Source organism: Bos indicus x Bos taurus, chromosome 8 (assembly GCF_003369695.1).
Source record: "Bos indicus x Bos taurus breed Angus x Brahman F1 hybrid chromosome 8, Bos_hybrid_MaternalHap_v2.0, whole genome shotgun sequence".
In the NCBI taxonomy this organism is placed as follows: Eukaryota; Metazoa; Chordata; class Mammalia; order Artiodactyla; family Bovidae; genus Bos; species Bos indicus x Bos taurus.
In genome coordinates, this window is record NC_040083.1 from 29,297,456 (window position 1) to 29,313,999 (window position 16,544).

General features: G+C 31.9%; 1 protein-coding gene across 5 annotated transcripts in view; it reads left to right on the forward strand.

The window, feature by feature from the left end:
• Positions 1 to 16,103, forward strand: part of ZDHHC21 (zinc finger DHHC-type containing 21) — a 75,261-nt gene extending 59,158 nt beyond the window's left edge. For 4 of the 5 annotated variants that reach the window (XM_027549215.1, XM_027549219.1, XM_027549217.1 and 1 more), the window contains 2 exons: positions 7,517 to 7,560; positions 8,107 to 16,103. In XM_027549215.1, coding sequence (XP_027405016.1) covers positions 7,517 to 7,560; positions 8,107 to 8,239 — 177 coding nt within the window. In that variant the 3' untranslated portion in view covers positions 8,240 to 16,103. Of the gene's footprint in view, positions 1 to 1,242; positions 2,433 to 7,516; positions 7,561 to 8,106 lie in introns of those variants that run through there. The other variant, XM_027549220.1, reaches the window with a different exon arrangement.
• The last annotated feature ends 441 nt before the right edge of the window (positions 16,104 to 16,544 follow it).

A 16,544-nucleotide genomic window follows, 5' to 3' on the forward strand; every position in this document is an offset into this window, starting at 1 on the left:
TAAATCTAGTGAATTATTCATATTTAAAATAGATTTAATGTTAAAGTTTAAAATATAGATTTTGCTTCCTTTCTTTATAACATATGCCTCCTGTTTAATTTAATGAAAAAAATTGATACTACCTATAGGATATTTCACATCTGGACATCTTTTTGTCACTGTCAAAATCCATGGATCTCTCTTTACAATGTGAAAGTAGTGACAAATTTGTCAGGTAGCCTAAAAAAGAAAAGGAGGAGAAGGAATCATGGTAAATTTAATCCTTCCATTGATGTGTTTCTCCTTCCCCTACTCCTGCACCTCAAAGACCAAGATACATTTTTGGAAAACATTGGTAGGAATATCATTTCATTATAGAAATTATGTAATTATATAGTTTGAAATAGACAACAAACAAGCAGAGCAAATGCTGTCTCTATTTAGGTTTAGATTGAAGTTTTGAGGAAGCTACATGTTCATTTTTGGTAATTTTTCCCCATCATCTGCCCTTACTTGGAAAAATAAACCATTTCCTTCCTGTAGAAGAGGGAAAATCCCATCTTTTTACTGATAGTAGAAGGTAACAGGATAATCATAGTTAATGATAATCCAGTGTCATTTTAGACCTGGTAAGACAAATTACTGTGACCCAGATAAAATAATTAGAAATTACTTAAATTTAAAAATATTCGATTTGTGATCCCATTTCCAAGGTTAAAAGATTTCAACCCAGCCAGATGTTCCTATGAAATAGACTAATCTTAAACCCAGTTTTTCAGGATTACCTTTGATTATTTTAGACTTAATTTTAAAAAACAAGGTTTAAATATATATTCTTTCTCCTTTTGACTAAAATTAATATTGAGGTTAAAAGTGTTTTCAAAGTCTGCTTTGAAACATTCTTTATTTAGGGAACAGATTATTCTAATTATTCCTCACTTAGACTATTTAGCCTTTTTGTTTGTTCCTGAATGAAATGGATAGTGATGTTATTAGTGTAATTGCTGTTGTCAGTATTTCTTATCATGCAGTAGTTCACACACAGCCAAGAATAATGTCCATTCTGATGAGCGCCAATACTAATAGTGCTGGGTGATTGTATCAGTCATGTTTTCAGTCACTGGGCTTGGAGAGAGTTAATCAAGAAGCCTGTAACAGCTGGTACAGCGCCTTCTGGTGAGGGTCTGACAGTGAGCTATTGTATACCATGACACTGTTCTGACAGTTTATCTCAGTTTTGTATACATGCATTTTTATTTTCAGGGCACCGTGGAGTTTGTGTAAAAGCTGAAGCTTTTGATGGCGTCTCTGGAGCTCAGTGCTTTTCTCAGTTGTGGTGAGGTTGAGGGTAGGCTGAGGAAGATATATTTAGTTGCAATTTTGTAAAAGGCTTTAAGTTCCCAAAGAAAAAAATTTTGAGCTTTTTATATTTGGTCTCACAGGTACTATTTTTGGACCACTACTTAAATTACTGAGGATAGCTTAGAGCAAAGCTTTTCAAAATAAAAGGAGAAAATGTTTTCCTCCCTAAATTCTCACTCATGATCACCTAAATAAACATAGACAGACTCACAGATGCAGGAGTGACTTTAATTTTAACTTGATTATGTTTTACAGTGAAGAGTATCTTATGTTCAAAATGTTAAATTAGCTTAAATGAGATTATCTATTAAATAGCATTCTTACTAATCAGAGTTAGTGAACTTACCTGCCTTTTAGACATGTACCCAAAAATGTAGCCCTAAGAGTTATCATGAAATTTTGCTAAGTATCCCCTGAATCAATGTGATGAATTAAGTGTTCAGTACAATCTCTGTACAAATTGTTTGGTTTACTCAGCTCCAAATCAGCATTGCAAATATGGATATCATTGCCAATTATGCCGAACCTAGCTCACTTACATTTCTATAAAGGGAGTTCTGTGCAACATTTTGTTTTCCTTTCTAAATTATATTTTCATTTAATAAAAACAAAATATGTTTCTAATACAGCATTTCTAATTATAATATTACAGGAAGTATTTGTGTAGCTTTTTAAAACCTAGAAAAATCATTAAAATTTAAAATGTTACTTTTTATATGTTTTCAGTGTCATATTCTAATATTGGCTATAATATTTCTTTGAATTTTGGATACAATAGAGACCTGTATGGAAACTAGGTTCACTCTAGCAAAAGAATTAGTTTAAATACATGCTAAGTTACATTGCCTAGTAATAGAAAAGCTTTCTTTCTAAAAATGCCTCCTAGCATCATGATTATTATGTGTGGAATTGGATTGCTCTTTAGCATAAAACTGTTCCTGTGTGTAAATGTATTTATACTACATCCTCTCTCTTTATTCAGTGTAATTAATTAACTATTTCTGATAAGATTAAAAGTCATTTAAAACAACTTAGGTCTATTTCTGTACTTTTTAAAATAGGAATAGTGCATTTTAATTTTCTTTAGGCATGACTAATTGCTTCAGTGATTAAGTAGATGCTTTTTTTTTTTTTTTTTTGGTAAGGAAGCTAAACATTTATGAGTTTCCCTTTTAATTGTGATTTTCCCTACTTTATTGTTTCATGTTCTGAATCCACATGAATTTTTACTCTGACTTTACAACTTACAGGATTGGAGAAAACAGTGAACTTGATATTTACAGTTAACTTTGTAGATCTTTTTCCACAGTGATTCTTACGTTTTTCTCTGTCACATTCTGTCCCTATATTACTTACTCCTCAAATCCAAGCCAAAGGGGCACATTAGCCCATCTTCTACTGATAACAAAAAATCTTCTTAAAAGTATAGTTTTGTATTAAAAATGTAAGGATAATTGACCTTGAGTTGATTGTTGATTGCAAACATAAGTTTTCAGCTGTTTTAGAATAGTGTATGACTTACTTATATGTTGTTATACATGATCGTCCTCTCTGATATCTTCTGTATATTTCTCTATAATTATTTCTTATATATTTAACTGTCACTAGCCTGTAAGCTATTTGTTACTGTATAGTATGTACTTATTAAATTTTTGATAGAGGAATAAATGAGTAAATGAATCATGGTTTATGTATAATACTTACTACTTATTTTTTCAACCAGATTATAAGTCCCTTGTGGACATTATATTTTATCTGTGTAGTCTTCCACAGTCCATGTCATTTTAATTATGAAAACCTCTTTTGTTTAAACATAATTTTGTCTAGTTACAATCTAATATAACTGAGATATCTCTAAGTCCTACAGTAAAAACTTAGGTTTGCCATTTATTGAGTTATTAAGGGCTCTAACATATTAATTCATTTGATTCCTACAAAAACCCAGTAGTAGTATTTGAACAGCCAGAAAAAGGCTGATTAAAAACCTGAGTAGCTCAGCTGGTAAAGAATCCACCTGCAATGAAGGAGACCCTGGTTCGATTCCTGGGTTGGGAAGTTCCCCTGAAGAAGGAATAGGCTACCCACTCCAGTATTCTTGGACTTCCCTGGTGGCTCAGATGGTAAAGAATCCACCTACAATGCAGGAGACCTGGGTTTGATCCCTGGGTTGGGGAGATGCCCTGGAGACGGACATGGCTACCCACTCCAGTGTTCTTGCCTGGAGAATCCATATGGACAGAAGAGGCTGGCAGGCTACAGCCCACGGGGTCACAAAGAGTCGGACACGACTGAGCGACTAAGCACACACACAAAAGGAGTATAGAAATTCTTTTGGAAAGAAATTTTCAGTGGCTATAAATGTAAGATCTACTGCCTTATCAGTTTGGTTTCATGATTGATTAAATGTTTATATGAACTTAAGATCTCTAATAAAAGATATAGCTGATCCTTTGTGAAAGATGGATTTTTAAAGAACTTTTTCTTCCAAGTGAGTAATATAGTGAGTTTGACTTTAAAGGATAAGAGAGGTCTAAGGTTAGGAGGAAGTTTTCTCTCTCTGGATTGAAAAAAAAAAAAAGATAAATAATGTTATTTCTGTCCATGTTCGATTAGTTTAGTGCTGCAAACATTTATTGAGTATCCACTTTCTGTGTGGTTTGGTGCTATGAAAGATACAAAGTGAAATGAGTTGCTCTCTGTATGTTGATCAGAAATTATAGGAAGTCAACTAATGTCTGTTTTAGAATTACAGAAATTATTAGTAGACACAACAGGTATGTCATCTTTAGTTGAAATAAACTTTCCTTAAAAGTGTTTTTTACTCCAGGTTAAATCAGCAGTTATTGAGTCAGGTTTGTGCAGCAGAGTAAAAACTATCAAGAAGACCTATACTAAGATGAATGAGAGCAGGCAGTTAGGTTGAACTGTCTTCTTTCTGATAGAACGTTCTTATTTCCCTCTGACCTTTGTTTTGATAGATTTGAAAACTCCATTTTGAAAATGTTTCCAGGGTTAATCAGGCCTAGAAGTAGTAACTCTCACTTCTAGGTGCAAAAGTGATAGTCATATAAGCCAGGGTGACTATTTATTCCCTTATGTACGACTGTCAGGTACCAAAGGACTCTGCAGTACACTCTCCTGTACAGCTATGTACACAGCAAAGTGTTGCTTGGTGAGGATGAACTCAAGGCAGAGTGAGTTAGTTGGATGAATTGTATCATCAAGCAGTCTATCCCAAGAGGACTAGATTCTCAGATCTGTTAACCAGGAAATGTTTGGTGATAAATACTTGCTCTTCGCCTCTCTCACCCCCAGTTTTTCCCATAGGCAATAATACCTCCCTCTCCCTTCCTATTAGAAACTTTTTTTAAATTTCAGTTATAATCTTAATTAGTTGAGAGATACATCGTTCTTTTATAGTCAAACATATTTCCTTAGACTCAAACTGAAAAATCATTTCTTAGAGTAAGGTCAGCCATCAGGAGAAGACAAAGTATATTTGATAAAAATACATGAGGACTATATTTCTGTAAGTCTTGCTTGTTTCTAGTTTATTCTTTTTTTTTTTTTTAGAAAACTTCTGGTTTTTAAACTAGGAAAGGATTTTCATTTATCTCAGTTATACAGACTGACACAAGTCTTGGCTATTTTGATCATTAGACCATAAACAAGACATAAATATTTCATTGGAAATAAGGTATTTTGATTGTAGACAACACACAATAAAAATGTGTTTCTTATCATTCCTTGAGGAATTTTATTTTTTCTAGATAGCTGTCCTACATATAGCAGGAGTTTAAAAGATTGTATTATTTATTACTCCTTGAAGATAGTAATTATCTTAGTGGTCCTTCTGTGATAGTCACTAAAGGTATTGAGTCTTTTATGTTCAATAGAATTATTTGCAACAAAATCTATTTAAATTATTTTTAGTTTTTCTGTGAAATATTCCACAATTCCCTGCTTAAATAAATCAAAACAAAAAGTATACTGAACGTAGTTTGGCACTTGAAAATAACTTGTAATTGTCACCGTTCCTTCACTAGTAATCTCTCTTCTAGTTTACTGTTTCTCTTGTGTGTATGAATGTGATAGCTGATAACTTTTGTTGCCCTGAGTATGTTGTATAAAGGCCAGTGCAAAAACTTCGTGACATGTTTGGCCATTTATTGTTCTTATAATAGTATTTTGGATAGCTGAGAGCTAAGCATTTGCCCTTTCTAGAAGGAAAAAAATAGTCCTTTATAGGTTGCCTCACAAATCCTGTTCATAAAGTCATGGTAAACCACTACATCCTTTGATAGAATAACTGTTTATGATGACTTGAAAGGTAGTATTCCTGCTATTTCTTGAACCAGATTCTAGAAAGATATCAACAAAAGCACTTGAAAGTAAGAGCTTTCCCCATAGGAAGTCTAAATACAAAGTCTTTTAAGTTGATCTTTTACTGTCACAAACACATTCCTCAAAATTATAATCAAGTTGTGAGTTTAGGCATGGTAAAAAATTTCCCGTACTGTTAGCTAGTTATAATAGTCTAACCTTATAATTGCTTTCCTTATCCTGAAATAGTTTTTAGTTTCAAATATTATCCACACCTGTGATTCAGGGCCATTTATACACCTTTCCTCATAACACTTTTAAATTTCTTTTCTGTTTCTTCCTTCATATTTTTTTGCACGCTGTCTTAATTGTTTCATAATAACCTGTCGCCATCAATTCTAAGAAACTATTTAAATTACTTTCTTCACTTTTTTTTCAGATACAGAACCAGAGCCCCAACTTTCCTCTGAGTCTCTAATCAATGTTTACATGTATTTGCAGACTATGTTTTCACAAAGTAAAACATTATTTTGAGCAAATTATGCAATAGAACTAGGAAAGGTTACTTATGAGTAGAATTGTCATTGGATATCATGAATTTCAGAAAATGCTAGGGAAATTAGTGAATATAGAGTAACTAATCTATAACCTCCTCACACATTCCTGACAAATCTGCAAGTGAAACTCTGTTATTGGTTACTAGTCATCTAAAAAAACCATAGATTTGTTTTCCTGTGTGTGGGCCAACTGAAGTTAGACAGCTGTTCATATGTAAGAATTTACTATTATGAGCCATTCATGTAACTTCTTTTAAAGAATTTTTTGAAGCAAAGATATTTTTTAGTAGTAGTATTGGAAGACAATCACATGTAAAGAAGTTCTTGGAATTGGAGTTGCAGTTAGAAATATTTGCATGAATAGTACTGCTTAATAATAGTGCAGCCCACCTGCTGTATATGAGAAAGCTAATAAATAGGGTAAAGGGAGGAAAACTCTTAACTTTTTTGTATATTTAAAAAGAATAAATTTCTTTTGTACTATTTAAAAGTATTTTTAAAATGTAAATATATATATAAAATAAGATTATGTAACTTGTGTTTTTAATGATTTCTATATTCCTTATCCATCCCAGTTTCTCAGACTAATGATAAGTCTTCCATTAACATGAATTAGACTAGTATGTCTAGAAACTTTATTCTCTTTATTGAGTTCTTTTTCTTATATATTTGTGTTAACAGCCTTTTAGAAAACACATAATGAGAAATTGCATTATTATGAAGGGACTGTTTTTTCTTTTGAAGCAGTTTTTACTAAATACTAATCAGTTAGCTTTACTTTTCAAGTAATAGTGTGGTAGCATGGTAAATGCATACACTGCATTGTTGAATTTTGTGTTGGTTTACAGAAATCCATAACCAGTAGCAATTTTTGACTCTTTAAAGTTTTCTGTTCACTAGTGTCTTTAATTTAATATTTTGATATTTAATTTTGAATGCATGTGACAGTTGAATTAACTATAGGCTTTAAAAGAATTATCAACAAGGAAAATGTAATAAAAGGTATTTTTTAATGAAATGAGACTCCTACAATTTGGGGAATGGGGTTTGTAATTGAATTTTTTTTTTTTTTTTTAGCACAAGGTAATATTGATTCTGTTTTTCCAAGGGAATTTCAGCAATGTACATAGATAATTTAGAGTTCTTAGTACCGACTGTTTATTTCTTCAGAATATTCTCTTAATATGATTAAAAACATCATAAAGTAGATATAGAATAAAGCCCATAAAATAGATATAGAATAAAGCCTTGAAAACTTTGTTATACCTGAGTATAATTTTTTAAATTTTTGATAGGATACAACATCTATTGAAAAGATGTCAAACTGTTGTGAAGAAATGTAAGTATAAAAGTGAACTCTGTAATGTTCTTATTTAAAAATGTGAACAACTGGTTACATTTGAAAAATGTGTGCATGTAGTGAAAAGATAATATAATGATGGCTTTTTCTCGGTACCTTGTCTAAGGTCTGAGCTAGACAAGCATGACCCAGTCTTACAGTAGGGGTCTTCTAGCTGTAATAGTTTTCAAACAAAATAAGTACTGATCATTCTTGTCCCTTGTCTAACTAAAGTAAGTTAAATTATTTGTCCTGAAAGTACATCAAAAGAGATTTGCTACTGTGTTGTTGACACACATTCTGTTAATCCTGAGATTCTCCTCTGCTTCAAAAGTTGCCTAGGTTGATTGACGACACAGATACAATATCTACTATCCAGAGTTAAAACTCAGCTGCATGCCATAATAAAAGAAAAGCTGTATTTGTGATGCTGGGACACAATTCATCAGAGTCCAGTAATGGATCCCCAGCCAACCTGTATTGTTTTAGCTGACTGAAGTGCACCATGGGAGTGCTGTCTTTCACTAATAATGCTGTCTTCTGTAGATCGAGGCCCCGAAAGCCATGGCAGCAGACCTTCTCAGAAGTTTTTGGCACTCGTTGGAAGATCCTGTGGTTTATTCCTTTCAGGCGGAGGCAACCACTGCGAGTTCCCTACCACTTTGCCAATCACGTCTAAACAGATGGATGGTGGGCACAGATGGGTCCTCCATGCTGGAAATGCGTTACAGGTTTTCTGATAATAGAACTATGACAGTCTTCAAGTCAATTAAAATCCACCCACCAATCTTAAGCATCATAATGTGCCCCAGGCTTTATTTTAATAGTGATCTTGATCCTGTTGTGGGACTAATAAAAGATCTATATTTAAGTTTTAAAGCATGTTTACTTTCAAATTAGCTTTCCACAGGGATTTCTTTAAATGCTTTTGTTATTAAACTCAAAAGGCACTGATTGGGATGAAATAATTGTACATAGTTTCTTTTAGTACTAACAGTGTTACAGATTTCAATTTATGGGAAACTTCAGATGTTTATTTAAAATTTTCACTCTTAAGCAGTACTAACCAAATCTGAATTTAATTCTTCAAATTTTACAAAAGTTGATGTACCTTTTATGTAAATTTTCTTTTTCAAATACAGTTTAAAATATGATATACTCCCTTTTATATGTGCTGCAAGATTTTTTTAAAATGCAGCATATAAGATTGAACAGCAACAAAAACCAAAAGCAGCAGCACAAAAAAAGGACTGTGTTTTCTTAGAAGTAGCTTTTTGATTTTTTTTCTCTTCACCAAAAACTAAATAAAAACACCACTAAAGTAAAATACCAACTACCTACCTTATTTCAAAGTAAAAATTAATTTTTTTCCACATTAACTTTCCCATTTTTTCTCCCTCTGCTGTTGTAATTATTGGTTTTTGTTGAGATGTTTGCTCCAAGGAAGAATTTTTGACTAAAGAGACGTGTTCCTATTTTACCCTAAGATTTTGATGAGCAAAAGGGTAAAGAATTTGCAATAATTCCACTGATACCTTTTTTCTTGTAGTTATATTAGAATGTGTTATGTTTTTTAAATGCTAGTAAACTAGATAATATGTATGTATAGTATAAAGAGGAGTATTGTGCTTTTGAAAAAAATGTATACTTTATACTTGTACCTATTAGATCTAAAATGACACCTTTAAGATTTTTATGTAATAAATATTGGCCAACTAATATTGAAACTTTATAGAAAGTTACTAGTAAAAGTAAGTAACTTTTGTGTACCTGTAATCACCCAAATTAAAATTAAATTTTAATTGCCCATATGTAATCTGGATGGAGAGACCTTCGTTGGAGCTAATGTTAGGAAATGACCTTAAAATAAGAAAATATAATTTTATTTTATTTTTAAACTTTACATAATTGTATTAGTTTTGCCAAATATCAAAATGAATCCACCACAAAAAAAAAAAAGAAAATATAGTGATCTGTATTCATGATTAGCCTTATAAAAATTTGAATTGCTGATAGTGATGGTCTCTTGGAAAGTAAAGAACATTTGTGTGAAAAAAATATTTAGTATATTTTGAAAAAAAATTCAGTTAAAAATTTTTTTCCATTAGAATACTGCAAAATCCATGTATCTTTTCTAAAGAAATTATGTACTCAGTCTTTCTCTTGAAGAGAAGATTGAAGGGGTGTCTAGTGTTCTTGGAGCATAGCAATATTTTCTTTTTAGTTAATTTTGATAGTAAGGAGTCATACCTGAGAAATCATGGAACAGAAGGTTAACCATTGTCAGCTAGTTAACTCTGCTGTGTTTAGTTTTTAGAAACTGTAAATAGTCTTCTAAAGTGATAGAATAAGGTCTTCTCAGAGATTTAAGTGCCAAGTCTCTCATGTTCTGATTACAATGCTTTATTATTTAAAAACTTAGACGTGGCAGATAAAAATATTTATTGGTGCTGATAAGTTGCATAGTAAATTTAATATAAGAAATATATTTATAGAGCTTAATGAACCACAGAATTAGTATATTCATGCCAGGCAAATAAATGGGTAGGGTTTTGTGCAAGCTAACATATTGACCAAATTTGGCCTGGTGACAGAAGTTATAAGGAGTATAGATAATGTAGATAGATATCAGTCAAATGCCTTATGCTGTGTACATTCCTTTCAAATGAGGACCCTGAGAAAACAGCGTAGCCAAGTGAGGACTCCTAAAGAGCTTTTTGGATGTATTTATACTTCATGTAGTAGCAGTAGCTACCTTGAAAGGTACTGGGGAGGTCAGTGCCAACCTCTGCCTCAGTGATGAGAACCAGAGGTGGTCTCTTTCCTACTCTAAGGGTCTCTGTTTCTGGCTTTCTTAGCTTTCCCAATTATAGGGCACATTCTTTTTGCTTCTTTCTCTTTACTTTCCCTGATCCTGATCCCATTGTAGCTGATTCTTCTAAGTTACTGAAATGCAAACTAATACACTAGGCAAGGCATATATTTATTTTTCTTTGAATGGCAGAAATGCTACAGATCAATATATTTATATAAGAATCTATATAAAGTATAGCTGTATATACTTATGCTGTAACTTTAAGTGTTTTCAAGTTAGCACACATGACTGGGTTTTGTGATTCTTGGTAGACCACGTGAGAGAAGCCACCTGGCACTTTCCTAGGGAGTGCATAAACTCTAGTGTTCTCTCTGCGCCCTCTTTTGGCTAATTGATGTAATTATACTGGCTTTAGAGATTTATTGCCCCACAAGTGAATTGTATAGTCAAATTCTGAACATTTCAAAGGTACAAATTTAAGGGAAGTCTGTGTAAAAAATATAAGGGTTTATGAAAATGAATGTGTTCCTATTTATGATTTTGATGTCTAGTTCATCCAGGTATGACCTCTTTTCTTCATTTATGTGTATTCATATTGTATTTTTTTTACTGTCAGATTTATATCAGATGAGGATAAATACATATGAAACCATTTCATGAATTTTATTTTGAACCTTATTTTGGCATATTAAACCTTAGAATTGAAAAAACCATTACCTTAAAATTACCAATTTACTACAAAAAAATTTATTGTAGTTTATAGCAAGCAAGCATCTAGTGTGTTTTACTGAATATATAAAAAAATACATTTAGTTTTTAATCCCAGTTTTGGAATGACTTTGTTTTTTTACTGATTCAACTGCATTAAAATAGTGAGATTACTAATTCTTTCTATAATTTTCTTCATTCCTTTTAATTATCCTACTGTGAGTTAGAACTGTACCTTTAGTAGCCGATTTATTACGTATTCTGGATAACCATGAAAATAACTAATGATGTTGAACATTAGAAAATAATTATGAGCAGTGAGATTATTGATGTAATCTATATATTGAATGAAGTATTTCCTTATAAACATTCCATTTCATTTTAAGTGAAATGTATGTTAAAGGATGTTCTTAATTGGGCTTCTGGAAATGAAAGATTTTTAAGTGATTGTTAGAACTTACACCTCTTGAACAGTTATGTTTGTTGCTATTTATTTATGCAAACAAAAATATTTTATAGGCTCAAGATTGTGGGCAAAAATTGACTGAGTTCAAAATTTTAAAAATATTAAATCAGCTGATGTTCCATTGTAAGAAAAATAACTATTTTGCTTAAGAATTGTATTAAAAATATTTGTGGTTAACTTAAGAAATAGGTATATTTAAAATAGTAATATATTAATCTCTTTAAGCAGAAGAAAACATAGTTTTAAATAATAGAAATAGAAAACATAAGCATAGGTAAAGTTTAGTATAACAGCTAAGTTAAAATTTCTGTCAGAATGGGCATTAGTGATTGTTTGCTAAAGCTTAGGGGTATTTTTCTCTAGGATCGTGGCTAATTTTAACTATTCTTCATCAGGCTTTTTCAGGCCACTTTTGTACAAATAATAAATTGAAGGTATGTTTCACCCCAAAGGGTGTTTTGATGCTAATCATGAAGACTTGAGTTAGGAGAACACCTCCACCCAAGACGTATGAAGTAATTTTGATTTTTAAGCATGTAGCCTTCTATGTGTTAGATAATGGAGTGGTTTGAATATTCTCACTTATGTTGGTATAAAATCACAATATATGCAGCTGTAGTTTACAAAAGCGTTAATATTAACAGAGCTGCTAGTCTTTCCCTGGACATTTCTCTACTGTCTACTTCCCTTAGTGCTTCCTGTATGAGTAGACTACTTAACTCAAGTTTACTAAACTATTGCTGCTTTATTAAATAAGTTTTTGACATGACCTCTATATATGTAGATATATCTAGAATTTATTTGGTACAGTTTATACTTATAAACATTAAATAATTTATTATTAGATATGAGATTTTTTTACCCAATTCTCCTACTGTTGCTTTAAAAAAATAAGTATTAGCAAATGTAGTTAGTAAGTCATACACATTTAGTATGTTCTACTTGCTAGTGTTAGTAGCCATATAACTAATAAATGAATGAATGTAGTATTTAATGTCCACATTTATTACTTTAGATCCTAAGAATCCTCTGAATTTCTCTGTAAATCACTAAATTCATTGAACTCTGAATTTAGCCATTCTCAATTGAATCCTAGAATATTCTTCAGTAGAACATGAAAAAGTAATAGAACCAACTTGCTTGAAGTATTGTGAACCAATGCTGTTGTTCTGTATATCAGTCAGTATTTAACATTTCTGCTGTGTTTGGGATGGTGATGGTTTAACTTCAGGAAAGTTTTCTCTTATGTCTCCTTTCATTATCATTGTGCAATTTTTAACAACTAAATTTAGTGCATTTTTGTCTGTTCTTCAGATGTTATAGTATGCTGCCTGCTATGCTAATTTGAAACAGAAATAATAGTGATCTTTATTCTTATGTTGTTAGTATTTTCGGTATTTTCCATTATCTTTTTTTTTTTTTTTGCTATATTATTTCCTTTTTCCTTTTACTACCATAGAGTACAGGTATAAATGAGGAGTGAGTAGCCAAAACTGGATAAAGAGAGTAGAGGACCATAATGAGAGAGAGAGAGAGCTAGACAGACTATGTATAATCAGCATCTTAACAGCAGGGTTTACTGGACACAGAATTTCCCTGCTACAATCACTTTAGCCTTATCTCTTGTTGATACCGTTTTACTGTAAGAGTTGTTAATGCATGTAAGCATTTAGTTTGAGTTATTTTACCTAAGGAGTTTATATTGCTGATTCTTGTCAGCTAGTCAGATGCCTTTGAGAAATTCTTTTTAATTTTAAACATCATAATCGTATAGTGTCTGCCGTCAGGAAGTTCCAAGAATTATGTGGTAGTATAGCTATTTAATGCCAAGGAGAAGTGAATAGGTTGCCTAAAGTTTGACTGAAAAAACTAGGACCTTATTATAGGTCTCCTATTATGGAGAAAGGATACCATGTATTAAAGTAGAATTTGTCAACAGAGAGAAAATCAACTGTTTGTATATGAAGGGTGATTTTTCACTTTAAAGTTTGGACTACTTCAGATATTTTGAGATCTTGAGGGTCTCCATAGCTATTGGTATTGTGAATTCCTGCAACATGTAATACGGTGCCTACCACAGTCGTGCAGCGCTCTGATCTTTTTGGTGTTGATAGCTTTATATATAAACAGAGATGTGGACAAAACAGTAGCAACAAAAGGTGTGTTTCTTTTTGTGGCTTTGCTTGTCTGTTGACTAAGTACAGGGTTTAATTGCGTAGGCTGTTAACTAAAGGGAAAGCTTGCCTGCATATTGCAAGCTCATTCTTGCCAGTATGTGTTGGGTGGTATTTGCACTACTGGTGCCTGAAGTTAGTGTTTTACAACCTCAATAACTAAAACATCCTGGTGCTACTCACTTTAGCCTTGAGTGACATTTTTAACTCCCGTACCAAAGAGTTAATTTTCTTTTCAGTTCCCTGAGGGTTTTCTTCTCACATCCTTGTGTTTATAAAGGAGAATTTGATGTTACTAAGAACAATTCTGATTAATAGATGTTAGTTTTTGCACACTACTGCCTCAATTTATTTGGCTTTAAATGTCTCTCATTTGGACTTTCTGTTTTTTAGTTAGGAAAATTAGTATGACATTTAATTTTGTATTTTCATACAGATTGGCCACTTTAAAATGTAGTATGGTAGGTTGAACTTACAGAAGTTAATTAAAACACTTTTCACAAGATTTTTTTTTTGTCTTAATCTGCAGGAATAAATGAGAAATAATAAGAACTCTACTAGTCCTACAAATGAACTGTATGGCTTGTTGGGCCCTTTTAATAAATTCTGAAGCAAAATGCTAAAAGGAAAAGTTAAGGGCCCATTCTGATAACAGATGAAGGTTTCTGCATCTCTGTGTGTGTATTAGTGGTATTAAAGAATGATATTGCCATTTTTCTATTTTGCAAATAAAGATAAAATTAAAGGAAATGGTAAAATATACACATGTATATGTGTGTACACACACACCACATGCACGCACACACACATATGCTTCTCTAAGAGGAAATGCAAAACTTTGATTTAAACAAAACTAATAAGAAATTGAACTTTACGTCCCCCCAAAAAACCTAGATGTTGTTACTCACTTCACGTAAGTTATAGTTAGGAGTATTTTAAAAACTAATTCTGCTTAGTGATTCATTTTGTAAAAAATGAAAGACAACATCCTTTAGAAGTAGTTGTAATCATCCAAATGTAATACTGTTATGTTTACTATCCTATTTCCCTGTTCTTTTCCCCACAAACCTTGAAAGCATTCATTTAATGTCCCTAAAAAATGTAGCTGAGTTGATTAAAAATTCTGGCAAGAAGATAACTGAGTGTGCGTATTAGGAGAGTAGACAATCACATTTGAGAATGTTCCGCATAGTTTTCAATCAACTAAAATCGTTCTGTCTTTGAATGTAGATATAATATATGGTTTTGCAGTGAATTCTGAATGGAAAAAAATCATGCCTAAAACTAATGTGAAATGTGACTTAGGATCACGTGAATGATATATTGAAATACAGATGTATATATTATTAGGGGGAAAGACAAAATTTAAACGCAAACTGGGAAGAAACAACATTGTCTCTAATTATCCAAATATATTTTCCAGATCTTGTTGCTGCAGTATCAGTTCTGAGTTACTCAGATTGTTTATGTGTTACTTAATTTAATGTGGCTAAATGCAGTCATTTATTTAAGTTATTGGGTAGTAGAAGATTCACAACTGTTGTCCTCTAGAGTATTAAAAAGAAATGTCTGCTTTAGCATAGGTAGAATAAAGTGACTAAATGATATCATAGGAAGAATTTTCTCTACAACTGGAGATACTCAGGCAAGTGAGTTGTAAGTTTAACCTGAGGGAATAAAATAGACTTTTGCAGGAACTGAGTGTAGATGATCTTGCTTGTATGGGCTTTGTGTCCCTAGAATTAGTCTTTTAAAATGCGACTGGCAAGTTTAATGAATAGGCAAAATTTGTGATATTTTGAGGCTCTTAAAATTTTGTGTCAACCTCGTGATGTTTAATATCATATCCTCCTTAAAATAAAAGACTTTTATTTTGATAGTGGTATGTTCCAAGTGCCATGTGAAGATTCTGTTCTTAAATTTGTTGGGCATTTTTACATTCAGTGCATCTCTTTAAATCTGAGTGTTATTTTGCTGCATGTCCGCTGTGTTACCTTGTCAGTTCCCCTAACAGCATTTAAAGAAAAATTGTCACTGACGTTTCTTGTGCTAAAGGTAATAAAGAAAATATTGTTGAGGGATATGAAACTAGATTGAGAAGAGGGAGGAAAATGATAAGTGGGAGCCATGTATCCGAGATACACTTGTTGAAAAGTCTACACTGGTTTTTGAATGGAAAACAAACCATGTATCTATCTACCTTAAGAACGATGTTTTGTTTTGTTTTTAATTTATTTTACTTAGTTTTATTCATGTAATATTTCTATTTTCTTTGCAGATTGTTTTTTAATTTCAATTGTGAAGTTTTTACTTCTCTCAAAATGTATTATGTACTGTATTTTTAGATATCTTATTTTTAAATAAATATTTTTTAAAAACATAGGACTATTTTTCTTTCACACCTCTGTATTTATTAAAATAAACCCAAATTCTAGAATTTAGGACTCTCAGTATGACTGGCCACTTTGTTTAGTTTTATATAATTTGGATAATTATTCGTACTTAGTACCCTTAGGATTTTGTTCTTTCATAATCTCAGAATTGTTTACATATTCAAGAAAAACTCAGTATACACAGTGGAGTTGAAATTGACAGAGTATTTCTAGTTAGGCATATTTGTGTAGAGATGACCTAGCTGACTATATTCAGTCATCCCTTTAGCATTTATTGTGTCAGACATTATTTTATGGAAATATTTTCTCTTTGTGGAGTAGTCTATGTAAGGTAAAATGCAGAGAGTATATGTCTAGGCATTGTTTATTTTCTAGGGGTATTACTTAGAGCTTCTGCTCTTACCTAGTTATGTTCTAAAAATACCTTC